Source organism: Ochotona curzoniae, unplaced genomic scaffold, assembly GCF_017591425.1.
Source record: "Ochotona curzoniae isolate NIBS_2020 unplaced genomic scaffold, NIBS_Ocur_1.0 contig_3520, whole genome shotgun sequence".
NCBI lineage: Eukaryota > Metazoa > Chordata > Mammalia > Lagomorpha > Ochotonidae > Ochotona > Ochotona curzoniae.
Genome location: NW_024465894.1, coordinates 15,435,292 through 15,450,776, shown reverse-complemented (window position 1 = coordinate 15,450,776; position 15,485 = coordinate 15,435,292). Strand labels below are relative to the sequence as shown.

At 56.3% G+C, this 15,485-nt stretch overlaps 1 protein-coding gene across 1 annotated transcript in view; it reads right to left on the bottom strand.

Annotated features, from left to right (window-relative positions):
- NOL4L (nucleolar protein 4 like) overlaps nt 1–15,485 on the bottom strand; it is a 106,033-nt gene that overhangs the window by 36,176 nt on the left and 54,372 nt on the right. Inside the window, exon 4 of the mRNA XM_040981653.1 lies at nt 10,116–10,225. Within this exon, the coding sequence (XP_040837587.1) occupies nt 10,116–10,225 (110 nt within the window). The remainder of the gene's footprint in view (nt 1–10,115; nt 10,226–15,485) is intronic.

Sequence of the window (15,485 nt, the reverse complement as noted above, 5' to 3'; positions counted from 1 at the left end):
TCGCCTCCCTCCCTCACGGGCCCAGGTGGCAGCTCTCCTGACCTCCGCCAGACCTTCCCTTTTAATACAGATAAAGCACCCCCTAGGCCAGCCCCCCATATTCAGGGTTTGTACCTCTTCCCCCCATCATCCCCACCCCCAACAGCCCTCTGGCCACAGTGGTGGGGTGGGGTTGGGTCTTGCAGGAGCCACGGGGGGCAGGAAGAGGGGCCTGGGGTGCCTGTTGGCTCCAGACAGGATGCCGCCTGGTTCCCACTTCTTTCCCTCCAGCTTCTGGGCACGAGGAAGAGAGGAAGAGACGGCTCATCCTCTCCCGGTGTCTGGACATTGCCACAAGTTTCTAGAAAGTACCCCAGGGTATTCAGTACCAGATGCTACTCCATGAGGGTCATGCCCCCTTGGCCGGCTGCTGCCAGTCCCGTGCCAAGCAGGATAGCCAAGCAGTGGTCTCCTTCTGGCATCTGAGAGGCGTCCATCCCTGCTGGACCTCACTGCTGTTTAGGAGGCTGGGGAGACGTGGGGGCACCCCCTGCTGTCACCCCCATGGCCACCCTGCTGGTCACATGAACGAGGGGCTGTGGTGAACTGGTCTGCTGCGCGCTGTCACGGTCACAGCCACAAGAAGTGGGTGAGTCAGTAAAACATCTCAGAAAGAAGAGCTCACAGGAGCCACGTCGGAGCCCCAGCTCCAGTGCCGGCTGCCCTGCTTCCCATCCGGCGTCCTGCCACTGCGCCTGGGAAAGCAGTGGAACCACAGGTGAGGCGCAGACGGAGCCCCGGGTTCCTGCCTGTGGTGTGGCCCAGCCACATCCTCTGCTGCCATGTGGGGAGTGAAGCAGCAGTTGGCAAGTCTCTTCCCAGGTCTGTCTCTTCCTTCCAACTCTGCCTTTCCAGTAAATACATATTGTAATAAAAAGAGTCGAGCCATTCCTATCAGATCCTAAGACTGACCCTGTTTCAGGTCTGACTATGAGAACAGTTTTAGATTCCATTTCAGACAGAAACAGGGTGAGTTACAGACCAAGTCTCATTTATCTGAAACATCTGAGACTAAGAAGTATTGTCAATCTGACCTGAGTCTAAACACTGCATTCATAAGCCAGAAGGTATAGCGTACAGTATTTTGATTTTTAAAATGTTTATTAAAGATTTATTTTTTGGGCCTAGTGGCATGGCCTAGCGGCTGAAGTCCTCGCCTTGAATGCCCCGGGATCCCATATGGGCACCGGTTCTAATCCCGGCAGCTCTACTTCCCATCCAGCTCCTTGCTTGGAGCCTGGAAAAGCAGTCGAGGACGGCCCAAAACTTTGGCACCCTGCACCTGTGTGGGTTACCTGGAAGAAGTTCCTGGATCCTGGCTTTGGATCAGCATAGCATCGGCCGTTGCGCTCACTTGGGGAGTGAATCATTGGACGGAAGATCTTCCTCTCTGTCTCTCCTCCTCTCCGTATATCTGACTTTCCAATAAATAAATAAATCTTTAAAAAAAAAGGATTTATTTTTTGTATTAGAAAGTCAGATATACGGAGAGGAGGAGAGACAGAAAAAGATCTTCCATATGCTGATTCACTCCCCAGATGACCTCAATGGTCACAGCTGATCTGATCTGATCTGAAACCAGGAGTCAGGAGTTTCTTCCAGGTCTCCCACACAGGTGCAGGGTCCCAAGGCTTTGGACCGTTCTCGACTGCTTTCCCAGGCCACAAGCAGGATGTTGGGTGGGAAGCGGAGCAGCCGGGACATATGGGATCCATTTGGGATCCCAACACTTGCAGGCAGAGGATTAGGCAGTTGTGCTACTGTACAGGCCCCAACACCTTTGCTTCGGATCCAGCTTCCTGTCAATAGCTCTAGGAGGAAGCAGGTGCTGATCAAGTGCTGGGAGCATGGAGGGACTTCTGGGCTCCGGACTTTGGGCTGAGCCTGTCCTGGCTGCTGTGCCACTCAGTGGCAGACCTCCATTTCCCTGTCACTTGCCTTTCAAGCAGATGAAAATAAGTAAATAAAACTTTAAATTAAAAAACCTCCAAGACAGGCTCTGGGTCAATCAAAATTTAAATATGGAAAATTTAAATGAAAACATGTATGCCTTGGTCTATCAGCCAAGAGGACTTGAAAAAAAGCTCTATTTCAATATAGTTGTTCAATAAAAGGAGTTGGGGGAGTGCGGGATGCCGGCAGGCCACACGGGAGGGTGGGGCTGCTCACCTTCCTGTTAGATTTTGCCAGCGTGACTCTGGGAGGCAGCAGGTAATGGCCCAGGCACCTGACACCCGGGAGGGAGACCTGGATGGAGGCCTGGCTCCTGCCTTCACGGCCCTGGCTGTTCTGGGCACTGGGGGAGAATAGCAAATAAAAGTGCACTGTCTCTCTCCTTTCTCTCTCACTCTAGCTTTCAAATAAAAGTAAAATAATAAAAACAGGACCAAAAAAAAAAAAGCTTAAAAATAAACAAGGGGGTAGTGGGCCAGGCGCAGTAGCCTGGCAGCTAAAGTCCTCACCTTGAATGCTCAGAGATCCCATATGGGAGCTGGTTCTAATCCCGGGGGCCCTGAGACCCAGAGGAGGTTCCTGGGTCCTGGCTTCAGATCAGGTCAGTTCTGGCCATTGTGGCTACTTGGGGAATGAACCAGAGGGCAGAAGATCTTCCTCTCTGTCTCTCTTTCTCTGTATATCCAACTTTGTAATAAAAATAAAATTTATTTTCCCTGGAAAGTCAGATACAGAGAGAAGGAGCTATGGAGAGCAAGATCTCCAGTTTGCTGGTTCACTCCCCTAATGATGTGATGGTCAGAGACAAGCCGTCTGGTTCTGAAACCAGGAACGAGAGAAGAGCTTCTTTTGGGTCTCCACATGGCTGCAGGCTTCCAAGCCTTTGGGGCTGTCCTCAACTGCTTTCCCAGGCCACAGGCAGGGAGCTGGAAGGGAAACGGAGCAGCTGGGACACGAAGCAACACCCATATGCAATCCTGGTGTGTGTAAGGTGAGGATTTAGCCACTGAGCCATCAGACTCGGCCGAAAATAAATCTGAAACAAACAAACAAACCCCAAAAATGCAAGAGCAAACCATGGCCAGGGCTGGGTGGTGGCCAAGGCCGGTTGTGGGCAGGGTGTTGCTAGAGGCCCTAGAAGCGAGGTGAAGGTGTCCCAGGGACCAAAGCTGGAGCCGTGGGAGGAGACACAGAGGGATGGTAGGAAGATCCCCCAGCGGATAAAGCAAAGGGCCTTGAGCAGAGTGAGAGGGGTGACGCCTTCGCCTTGGACTTTCTCTGAGAACAAAGGGCCTGCTGCTCTGGCGCCAGCTGCATGCAGTGACCTCCCACTGCGGAGGGCACCACAGCCCAGCCAGGTGTGACCAAGGCCAATGTCAACAGTCTCAATCACCTGGAGAGCGCCTCCCCTAGCTACACAGGCCGAGCTTCCTCCTGGCAGCCTGTAAGACGCAGCGCTTGAAGCTGAGGACCAAGACACCCAAGATACCCCCAAATGCCACGGAACACACCACCTGAACTCCCCCAAACTGCCTAGGCTGTCAACAACAGGGCGCGCCTGAGCCACTTTCACAGCCTGGAGCTGCCTAAGCACACACAATGACTGCCTGTGATGTGTCCTGGCTGGGAACACGGAACAGGCTGGAACTGCACCTGCTAGACCACAGCGCCAGCCCTAATTAATGAATTCTTGAGGAGGCAGACATGTTTAGCCTGATTGGAACATCATACATACTGAATTATCAAATAATATCCTGAAAATGTATACAATCTTTTATGTATCAGTTATAAATAAAAGTAATCCTAAAAAAAAATAAAGTATTAAAATCCATATATTTTACTTAACCATAACGTTATACCAGGGGCCAGCACTGTGGAACAGAGACTAAGCCATTCTTACAATGGTACAATGGCAACACCCCATATGAACGCCGACAGTTCGCGTTCTTGTTGCTCCATTTTCCATCCAGCTTCCTGCAAATACACCTGGGAGAGCAAGGGATGACGATCCAAGCACCGGGCACCCTGCCACCCATGTGGGAAGCCTGGATGGAATTCCAGTGGGTGGCAAATTTCTCTTTCACTCTCTCTGTAGCTCTGGCATTTAAATAAGTAAATGAGTGAATAAATAAAAAGCTTTAAATGAAATAACAATAACACATCACTATTGGTTTATTGCCTACAACAAATGTAACCCCCTTTTTTTTCTATTTATTTCTACCGGATAATACAGAGAGAAGGAGCTACAGAGAGAAAGATCTTTCATCTGCTGATTCACTCCCCCAAGTGGCCACAACGGCCAGAACTGAGCCGATCTGAAGCCAAGAGCCAGGAACTTCCTCTGGATCATCTACACGTGGGTGCAGGGTCCCAAGGCTTTGGCCCATCTTCTACTGCTTCCCCAGGCCACAGCAGGGAGCTGGATGGGAAGTGGAGCAGCTGGGACATGAACCAGTACCCAGATGGGATCCCAGAGCATGCAAGGCAAGGATTCAGCCACTAGGTTCCCGCACTGGGCCCGTATCCCCCTAATTTAAGGGGATGTGGCAGTGATGTGGGGACTCCAGTATCTTCTCAATTTTTCTATAAATGAAAAGCTTTTCTCAAAATTCACTGATAGAGGAAGCTCTTGACTTCTCTTTTTATAAAACGTTTACTTTATTTGAAAGGAAGTTAGAGAGTCTCCCATCTACTGGTTCGTTGCCCAAAGGGCCACAGCAGCTAGAGCCAGGAGCTTCATTTAGGTCTCCCATGTGGGTACAGGGGCCCACGCACTTGGGCCATCCCCTGTTTTCCCAGTTGGATGGCAAGTGGAGCAGCTGGGACTCGAGCTGGTGCCTTTATGGGATGCTGGTGTAGCAGGCAATGGTTTAGCTTGCTGGGCCACAATACTGACCTGCCGCTGTGGCTGCTTCCTGTCCGTTCCACTAAGAGCTCCTTGAGAGGAACTATGTGGATGTGCCTGCCTGGATGAACTTGATCTCATGAATGAGGCTGCTTGGTGTGCCTCAAACAGGTGCTGCACAGCGTTACAGCCAGGGGAGGTCGTGACACGCCCAGAGCCGTGTTTAGCCCGGCTGCCCGTCCTTCCTGCTCTAGGATGTATGGTCATTTCTTTCAAGTGACAAACATGGGGAGATGAGCGCAGAGAGGTGAAGCTCGGGGCCTGAGCCTCCTACACCCCACAGCCCAGTGTCTGCTCTGAGATACAGCGCCTCTGCTTCCAGCCCGGCTTCCTGCTGACACACATGGGGGAGGCAAGCAGTTGAATCTGTCCCTTCCCCAAGGAAAACCCCCAGCAGAGCTCCTGGCTCTGGCTTCAGCCTGGCTGGACCCCAGCTGTTGTGTGTGCCTCCTGGAAATGTCTCAGCAGGTGTTAAGATTTTTTTCCTTTCAAGTCAATAAAAAAGAAACATTTTAAAACAGCACGAGCTGGTGGATGGCTGGCATCAGGGGATGCTGCTCCCCCACTGGCAGGAGGGCTCCCGGCAGCAGGGCAGGTTCTGCCAGCGTGCCCTGGGTGGTGGTGGGGGGGTGGGGAACAGGAGGCCTGGTCACCCCTCCTTCCCAACCCCTCCCTGCCCTCCAGGAACTCTGGGCCAGGACGGGAGACTAGAGGAGAGGGAGGCAGAGGTTAATGGAAGCAACTAAGAGCCTCTGTCACGTGGCCTTAAACAATGGAGCAGCCACCACTTCCCCGGCTGCTGCAAGCACCATTAAAACCATTAGCGGGACATTAGTGCTGCTGAGAGGGGCGACAGCAGGAAGGTGCTGACAGCACTCCCCTCTGCACCCAGCACTGGGAGGGAGGGCAGGCCTGAGCTCCCCGGGTCTACACATCAGCAGCGCAGGTGGTCAAGGAACCCAGACGGCTGGCACTCCGCTTCCACGCTTCCACGCCTGCTCCAGTAGGCGGTGGGGGTGGGGGTGAGGAGAGGGGCGTGGCTTCAACACTGCGCTGGCAGTGACAGCCGCACCCCTGCATTCCCCAGTTCCTCTTCCCACACTGGCTCCTCATGCTGCCCGACAAAGCCCTGTCCCCACCCCTCCGCAGGCCCCTCTGCCACCCCTGGGGGTGACAGTCATGTGGGGCTGGCTTAAGCTCTGCCATAGGCACCGGTCCTTAGGTGGGGAGTGGCAGGGTCTGGTGGGTGGCAGGTGCACCGGGTTTGGGGCTGGAATAGATCGGGATTTTCAGTTCCTATGAGGGGTTGTGTGGCATGGAGCGCAGTGCTGGACGCCCCGCATCCTGCTCCTGGTGCCCTCCTTTCCTGCTCTGAACTCCTCCTACAGACCCGAGAGCTAGGTGAGTCGGGTCCTGGGCCTGCTCACCGCTCTCTCCTTGGCACCTGGGACAGTGTCTGACTCCATGCGTCAGATTCATGGATGGACAGACGGACGGATGGGTGTGTGGACAAGTGAGTGAAAGAAAAGCAAAATATAAACCAGCTTGTTATTGGATAGGAGAAGCAGCACGACCCAGCGGCCTGAGTGTGACTAGGAATAAGTTAGGTTGCAGAAGGGCACCAGTTTGGTGATCGCCGGTCAGCCAATGTTCTGACAGGGTGGATGCCAAAATACTCAGTGATCATGGTGATTTCTTTTTCCACATAATAATGTGTTTATTATGTGAAAGGCAGAGAGACAGGAAGAGACATAGAGAGAGGGGGGTACGTTCCATCTTCTGGTCCACTCCCCATTCGTCCACAACAGGCAGAGCTGAGCCAGGCCAAAGCCGGGGGCTCCATCCACGTCTCCCATGTGGGTGGCAGGGCCTGGGTGTGTTAGCAGGGAGCTGGGTGGGAAGTGCAGAGCAGCTGGGAGCTCGTTGACTTGACCTGCTGACTGACCTGCTGTGCCACAAGGTCAGCCTGCGGGTGAGTCACCCCTACATGTTTTGGTTTGTGGGCTACTAAAGGCATTTCTCATGAGCCCATATAATGAAGGCAGCGGTAATAAAGACAAGGAGATGGGACAGAAAGCAAAGCCAATGTGTGCGCCTTTAGGTGGTCCGGGGTCCTGGGCCTCGTGAACTCCTTTCCAAAGGAACACCTCTGCTAGCGGCTCAGCCCGTGCCAGTTCCTGATGCCTGCCATCCTAGGATGGGGGTCGGAGCAGGTGTGGCCTGACCCCCACAGTGCCTTGCACCAAGCCTTGGTGTGAATGCTGTCACTGGGTGTCCACAGTTCCCTAAACACTCCTGTGGAGCAGGACCCATGACCCAGAGAATGGATATGATACAACTCGACCACACGTCAGGTGGTTCTGCAGGGCCCTCAGGCGCGCTGGCTGCTCACGGCGAAGGGACCCAGGTGACCGTCCTGCCTGACCCTTCATCTTGTGGACATAGAACGCCCAAAAAAAAAAAAAACTGGTTTTGCTCTCACCGAGTTCTTAGGTGAAGAGTCTTGCTCATTGTTAATAAAATATCATTTATGCTGGCTTCCAGTTACATTAGAACTGGTTTATTTTCCATGTGGCCTGCATTACTGATTTACACAAAGCCTACAGATGTTCTCACCTTGACAGACATCCTGTGGTCAGAGTAATAGGATGAAACCTCTACTTTTTTTTTTTTTGAGAACGAGTCTCAGACTCTTACGCTATTGTTGAAGAGTTATTGATTTGAAAGGCAGAATCAGAGAGACATCTTTTATCTGTTGATTTACTTCCCAAGTGGCCACAACAGCTGAAGCTGGTCCAGGCCAAGGCCAGAAGCCCAGCACTGCCTCTGGGTCTGCTATGTGAGTGCCAGAGGCCCAAGCCCTTGTGCCACCTTGCGCTGTCTTCCCAGATGCATTAGCAGGGAGCTGGATTGGAAGCAGAGCAGCCAGGAATCGAACTGGCACTCATATACAGGATACTGGCGTCACCGGTGGAGTGGCGCAACCCCTTGCACCACCATACTGGCTCTGCATGGTTTCCTTCTGGGACTGGTCTGAGGAGTTGGCATTGCCAACCCTGGAATCTGGAACTCACTGCCCCACCCTGAGGGATGCCTTTTCTGGGCAAGGATGCTGCCAACTCAGGGAGGTGTCACTTTAGTTCCCGCTCCAGCTACAGAATTGAAACCTTCTGGTCTCTGCTCTTTGGTACTGCTGTGGAGACATGGCCTGGCATGCAGGGTGGTGTTTTGTCCCACCGTAGGTCACTGTGTGGGGTTTGTCGTACGCATGAAGACAGCAGAAGGTAGTGGGGAGGACTCCCCATCAGCACAAGCTGACACCCCTCACCCACATCCTAGAGAAGCCAGCTGCCCCCAAGTGTCCCCAGACAGGAAACTGATGAAAATGAGCACGGGCCACCCCAACCTCAGTCACAGCTCCCTCTCATGAGGTCCCTGCCCTTAGAAGCAGCGTGAGCCCAACAGGGCCCTGAGTGCAGCCTGCGCAGCCACAGCCAGGTGTGCCAGCGCTCTCCCTAGACACCCGTCTGCCATCCTGGCCAATCCGCCTGGCCTCTTGACTCCCGTAGGCCCTGCCTTCCTGCAGCCACAGGGCTACTGCCGGCGCTGCCATAGCCTGGCATTCTCCCTGCCCGCCGATGTCCAACTCAGCAGAAACAGCCCATTTTTTGCGGCAACCTGCCTCGGGCCCCGCACCCCTAGCACCACACGTCCTTCCATACAACACTAGTCATGGCTGTGCCATGGTGCCCCATGGTTCGCAGGAGCGTACCCCACTCCGTGGGCGTCAGTTCCACTCTAGACCTAACACCGAGGCCCGCCGCTGCTGCTTCTGCTCCTCCTGGGCCCCAGCCCCACAACAAGCTTGCCCAGTGAAATCTCCCCACAACCTCTAACAACACTCGGGCCACTTCCTTCTGCTGCTGCGAGCCAAGGTCGGGAGATGCTGCGACCAAAATACCGGCAATGGGGCTCCATGTGTGAGGGGTCACAACTGGTGCAATGCTGGCCACCTCAGGTCCTGGTGGTGACAGCATCCCTGAGGACAGATGCCACCCTCCCCAGCCACGGATGGAAATTGTGCAAAGGGATGCACAGGATCCAAGTGCCTGCGACAGCACGGAGGGCAACAGGAGGCACAGACCACATTGATGAGACCTCCACAACCCCCTGCCCCAAGCACCGCACCGCACCGCACCGCACCGCACCGCACGGCCCCTACAACCGAGCTCTCTGCAGCCACACGCCCCGCACCCCGGCGATAACTTAGGTTCTGACAAAACAAGAGGTTTTGTAGAGATGTGGCCATGGGTGATCAGGGTCATGCGTGGGAGGCCCAGAAGCTCCACTGCCCAGAGCAAGGCTGCCCACGCACACCCGCACACCCGGGAGGCTGGGCATGACAGACAGGGAGCACTGGTCTCCTCTTCAGGAGCAAGCTGCCCCCACCCCGCCCCCTTTAAGTTCTCGCGTTGGCCTCCCTGCTCCCTGCTTTGCACACTGCGCGTGCTCGGGTTGCCAAGGAGACAACAAGTGCGGGATGGCAGGGTGGGACGCTTGCAGGGCTGGCCGTCAGACCCACCCATTCTCCCCAGTCAGCACCTGGGGGACTGAGATGTCACAGAAGGTGGAGACACTCAAAGGTCAAGGCGAGAAGTCCTTCCCCTTGCCCCGGGGGGGGGGGGGCAGTGAAAGGCGGTGCCCCCCCCCTTGCCCAGCACTGGGGCGGGCTTGGTGGGGCTGGGAGCAGGGTTAGGAGGTGCGCCATGTGGGGGCTTTTCTTTTCAGAGCCTGTTTCCATGGTGCCTGACAGTCCTTGGCAAAGCGCAGCCAGAGGGCCCTCGGGTCTTATCCAGCCTGGGCCCCCTCCCAGGATTGTCCTCCTGGCCTGTGGGGGTCCCAGCAAGTGACGAAGGCCACAGATAGGCAGCTAGGGCCTCCCTCTCTTATCTTCCCTAGAGGGAAGGGACTCCAGTGAGGCGACACCAGGAGCCAGCCTGCAGTCCCCTCCACGCTGCAAGGCCGGGGCACTAGGCAAGAGGCCCTGAGGACCCCACAGCCGCACCCCTCCCTGCCCGGTCAGCCCAGAGCGCAGGTCCACGTCCGATAAGGGGCTCTTCGATTTCCAGTGTGTTTGCATAGGCAGGGGGTGGGAGATTGGGGCACAATTGAGCCGGGGTGTCGTATCAAGGTGAAGTGCAAGCACTAGGCACCTTACCTGCTCCTGGGAGTTCATGACCCGTAGCTTCATCTGCTTCAGGTACGTGGAGGTCAAGGGCATGTTGTAATCGATGATGCCAGACACCAGAGGAGACGGGGGCTCACTTTCTGGCAGGAGGAACAAAAACGAGATTCAGCCTGCTTGTCACCCACCTGGAGAACTCCACACACGGTGCCTGCTAGGGACTGAGGGGAAGTCACCATGGAGGGAGTGGCCGGGCCAGAAGCCACAGACTGACCCAGGGCCAGCCTGGCCCTAGAAATGCTTTCCAGGTAGGTGCTGGCCTAGAAGAGGTTGCGTGTGCTACATACAACATGGGGGTGGGTCCTTGGCTTAAGGTGCCACTGGGAATGCCCACAGCCAGCAAGCCAGCGTCAAGATGTCAGGCTCTGGGCTGGGCTCCCCGGCTCATTCCTGCTGATGCACAAAAGCATATCCTGGGTTATAGCAGGTGGCAGCTCATGCCGTTGGGTCCCTGCCACCCACAAAGGAGACCTGGATGGAGCTGGCTCCTGGCTTCAGCCTGGCCCAGCCCCAGCTGTTACAGGCATTTGGGGAATAAACCAACAAATAAAGAGCTGTCTTGTGCTCGCTTTGGCAGCACATATACAAATAAAGAGCTCTCTTAAAAAAAAAAAAAAGTTTAAACCGTCTAAATTTTGTACTTCCTTTTGACAGTGGGCAGGTCTGGCCCCACTGGCGGCAGTAAGTGGCTTCTACCATCTGCTCACACAGCTGTGAGCTCAGACTCTGCCCCTCCCAGTGCCTGCAATGGCTGGGCCCAAGGCCTGGGGCCCTGGTCTCCCGTGGGTGGAGGGAACCCAATCACTCCAGCCATCGCTGCTGCCTCCTAGGGACTGCAGAGTTTGGCATTGAACCTGAGATTTCTGATATGGGACACGGTCGCCTTGATTATTTAACTGAGGTCCACCCTCCATCCCAACATTGTACAACTTGGCTTCAGTTGCAGTGCCTGCCAGACCCCTGAGGGCACCTCAGCTTCTAAACTCGGTACGTACCCAGCTCTCTTCCCAGGACCTTGGGCCACCCGCCTGCCCAACTCTTGCCCTCTCAGAGGCCATTTGGTCCATAGCTAGGCCACCAGCACCCTCTCCCTCAATTCTGGCTTTTCCTTAATCACATTCAGAGGAACACTGCTGCCACACCCTCTCCCCCCATTTATGGCTTTGTTGTCCTGGAGATCAAAGATTGAATGTGCTTTTCGTGGTGCATTTGCGAAGTGCAGAAAGATGTAAAGACACATTTTAAAAGCCACAATCGCACCAAGAAGCTTGGCATATGCTTCTGTTTATTTTTTTCCCTATGGTCTTCTTCCTTACATAATTGATATCATCATGCCTACGGAAAGTCACAATGAGCTTTAACATGGAGGGGGAAGATGGTGGCATAACATTTTGTCACAGACATTTTCTCCTCCACCCAAAATCTCATTTGGTGGGGCTCTGGCATTGTGGTGCAGTGGATTAAGCCACCACTCGGGGGGCCCCCCTAAACCCATGTAGGAGGGCTGGCTGTTCCACTTGAGATCCAGCTTCCTGCAAATGCACGTGGCAGGCAGAGATGGTAGTCCCAGTTCTCGGGTCTCTGCTCCTCACGTGGGAGATCCAGGAGTTGCTGGTTCCCAGCTTCACCATGGCCCAGCCTTGCTTGCTGTGAGCATCTGGTGGCAACAGAATGACGGAAGATCTCTCTTGTCCGTGTCACTCTGATCTTTAAAAACAATACATTTTTTAAAATCTGCAGTTTCTATAACCATGTTAGCATTTGCCCGTGATCAACTTGGGTCATTCTCTGAGGACTGGCTATTTATGCTGCTTCCTACTGGGGCCATTGTAAACAACACCACAGGGAACACGTTTGCGCGTAAGTACTGGTCTACATTTCTGATCTTCTCCTATTTAGAACAGATTCTAAGAAATGGAACTCAGAGATTGGGAGCCCTGGCCTTCTCAAGGACTTCAGCTCCCTGCCAATGCGCCTGGTGAAGCAATGGAGGACAGCTCAAGTGCTTGGGCCCCCGCATTCACATGGGAGACCTGGAGGAAGCGCCTGCCTTCAGCCTGGCCATCGCAGCCATCTATGGAGTGAACAAGCAGATGCAAGAGCTCACGCACACGCTAGCTCTCCCTCTCTCTCCTTGTCTGTTTCTGTAGCTCTTCTACATAAACAAACAAAATCTTCAAAAACAACAACAAAAAAGAACCTTCTGTAAGCCAAGGAGCCAGCATTACCCAGAGTGGACAAGGGAGTCCTTGTTGGCCAAGCCCCAGGAGCCGTCCCAAGCATAGGGTTGTGCCCCGTTCTCCCTGCCACCCCTCCCCCCCCGCTGGCTGAGACTGGATGTCCTCAGCCCCAGGACCATCCTGGCTGGATGCAACACCAGACAGGCGTTCCTGTGAGCACGTGGAGGAGCTGCAGTTCCTGTTTCCAGACCACGGGTGTCTAGATGGACTCTGCCATTTCCGTTCTGCTTCCTTCAGGAGAGGACGTAACTCAGGGTGGCCCTCCCACCCCCATGAGGGACCCCGAGCTCGGGGGCCCACAAGGCAGGGGCCGTGCCCTGATCCTGAGAGCCAGTTATGGTTGGCTTTGCGAAGAAGACCCCTGTGGGGCTGGAAAATGGTTGTCCTTGGTCAGGGACTTGCCCAGCCCCTCCACTGGGTCCCGCAAGGTGTTCCAGAAATGTGGAATGGGATGCTCTGGGCCTGGGGAAGCCATCTCCCCATCTCCGCAACATGGGTGTGCAGTGACACCTGAGGTCGGAATGTCACAGGCGTGAACAGGACAGGGCTCACAGCACCCCAGGCAGAGGGAGGCAGGTGGGCCTGGAGCAGTGGGCCCTTCCCACCATGCTCTGGATAGAAGCAGGCACACACCAGGAGGAAGAGCATAGCGGACGAGCAGGGGTACACGGGAGAGATGAATGCTGGGTCAGAGTGCGCCAAGGCCCAAACAGGAACAAGCAGCAGGGGGATTCCTGGTTCTGCCGAGATGAGCCACGCCCCGACGGGGCTCCAGGTGGAGCGGGGCAAGCTCCTCTCAGCCTAGAAAACTGAAGCCATGGCCTTGAAGATGACTGAGGCTGTGGCAGCTGCCAAGGCATATCTGTGCAGGCAGAGCCCGCGGCAGGGCCAGCGGGAGTGTGTGGGAGGCCTTCCAGCCCAGCTCGTGGGGTTCAGATTTGGGGGGGGCGGTTCAAAAGGTGGAAAACTGTCCTTTTGGGGAAGTGAATCAGTAGGGTGAGGTGGCTACGAGTGACACAGACACAGGAAGTGAGAGACGGAGACATAGCTGGGGGACCACGAGAGGCTCCAGGACCGGCTAACATGCCCTGCAGTCACTCAGGGAGCTGCATGCAACCACATAAATGGGGCCCATATTTAGTCCATCAGCTGATGGCTATTGAAGTTTTGCCAAAACCCCAGTAGGGGCCATCAGTGGACACCCCCCACTTTACAGAGGAAGTGATAGCGCACAGAGAGGCCATGCAACCTTCCCACAGTCACACAGTAAGAACGGGAGCCAGGAGGTGCTGCACCAGGCCAGGCTGGGGCTGGGGTAGCACATGGAGAGGTCTGGGTCTGGTGGCAAGGAGCTGCCACCCGAGCAGCAGCACCCGAGCTGCTGCCCCTTGCTGCTGCCCCTTGCCAGTGGACATCTGCCATGGCTGTGGGGGCAGAGGTGTGCCCCCTCCCCCAGGGCCACACCCGGCTCTCCTCCCCTGGCCTTGCTGGCCACTAGGGGAAGAAGGAACGTGGGGTCAGACGGCCCTGGAATTTCCCATCCTCTGACTTCCTGATCTTCACAGCCTCCTTTTGTTCATGCTCCTGGCGCTGGCTGGGGGTGGGGGACAGTAGGGGCTGTGCGGGGAGGCCCCCAGGCTCTGCAGGGACAAACCGCTGAGCAAGGGAGGCCACTGGCTTCCTTTCTTTCTTTCTAACTGGAGGCCAGGAAGCGAGGCGGACTCCTGGCAAAGCTTCCACAAGTCTCCATCCTGTCCCTTGTCCCCCACCTCTGCTCTCCTCCCGCCCCACCTTCCTGGGACAGGAACATTGGGCCTGTCTTTGGGCCAGGGACAGGCAGGAGAAGGGAGGGCAGGCGCGGGTAGGGGTTCTGTGACAGAGCCTGCAGCCAGCTGACCACGTCCAGACAGGCCAGCAGGCCGGACGGAGATAGGATCCACCAGCTCTGGGCAGGGGCAGGAGGGTGAGCCCGCCAGCTGGCAAGGGCGGACCAGGACACTAACTCCTCTGGCCACTTAGCAGACCTGGGGCTGGGGAGCTGGGAGGGGGCAGTGAGGCTGGCAGACTCCATAGCTCCGCCCTGGCTGCTTCCGGGGACCCCATGGGCTGGCCCGGGGGTGGAGGGGGCACATGGCTGGCCCTACCTTGGCAGTGTGTGTGCCCGCAGGCTGAGGAGGGGTCAGGTCGCTGCTCCCTCAGGAAGCCCCACGCGCAACCAGGTGCCCTACATCCTGGGCTCCTATAATTCAGCTGTGTCCTCGCGGGCGGGGCCTCTTTCCCGCTGCTGAGAAACCAACTTCAGCTGTGCTCCTCGCCCTCTCCCGGGAGAAAGCTGGGTGAGCGTTTCAGCTCAGTGCCCCTCCCCCTTCTCCATGCCTTGGTTTCCTCCTGCGAGAGAAGCAGGACCCACAGCTCGCAGGGTCTTTGGGGAGCTGCTACCACATGTGGGAACTCAGAGGGTCAGCTGCTCTGCCAGGGGCACACTGCAGGGAACAGGGCCAAGCACCCAGGCCTTCCCTCCACTTCACCACGGGCTTAGGGGCTGCCTCCCTACCCAGCACGTGCTGCCCACGGGGAGGGGGAGGGACGGCTGCCAGGAGCACAGCCCGCGCCCCTCCCAGCTGCTTTGCATGCGAGGCAGCTCCCGGCCGGTGTGCGCTCCCTCCCCTCCTCCCGAAGGGCGGGGCGTGGCGGTGGCAGGAGCCGGGAGAGCTGGAGAGAGGAAGCGGCTGCTGCTGTGTTGGCATTCGTCCTCCTGGCGCGGCAGCAGCGGCGACCCCTGGGAGACCTTGCAGCCTCCAGTGAGGACGCGTGCTGCGTGGTGGCGGTCGGGGATGAAGGGCGGTGGCAGATCCACTGGGGTCTGTAGACTCCCAGGGCCATGGCCGTGACCACACGTGCAGCCCGTCTCGGCCTGGCCCCTGCTCCACCAGGCCAGCCCTTCCGAGGCTGACTCCGCCAGTTGCTATGGAAACAATTAGGCCAGGCAAAGGGGTGGGCGCGAGTCAGGCAGCTGCCACCAGGGTAGGCACCCTTGGGGCCTAGAGCCCAGCAGGGTGGGCAGTGTGGCAGGGAGAGCCCTCTGGGACCATCTGCAGGTGCC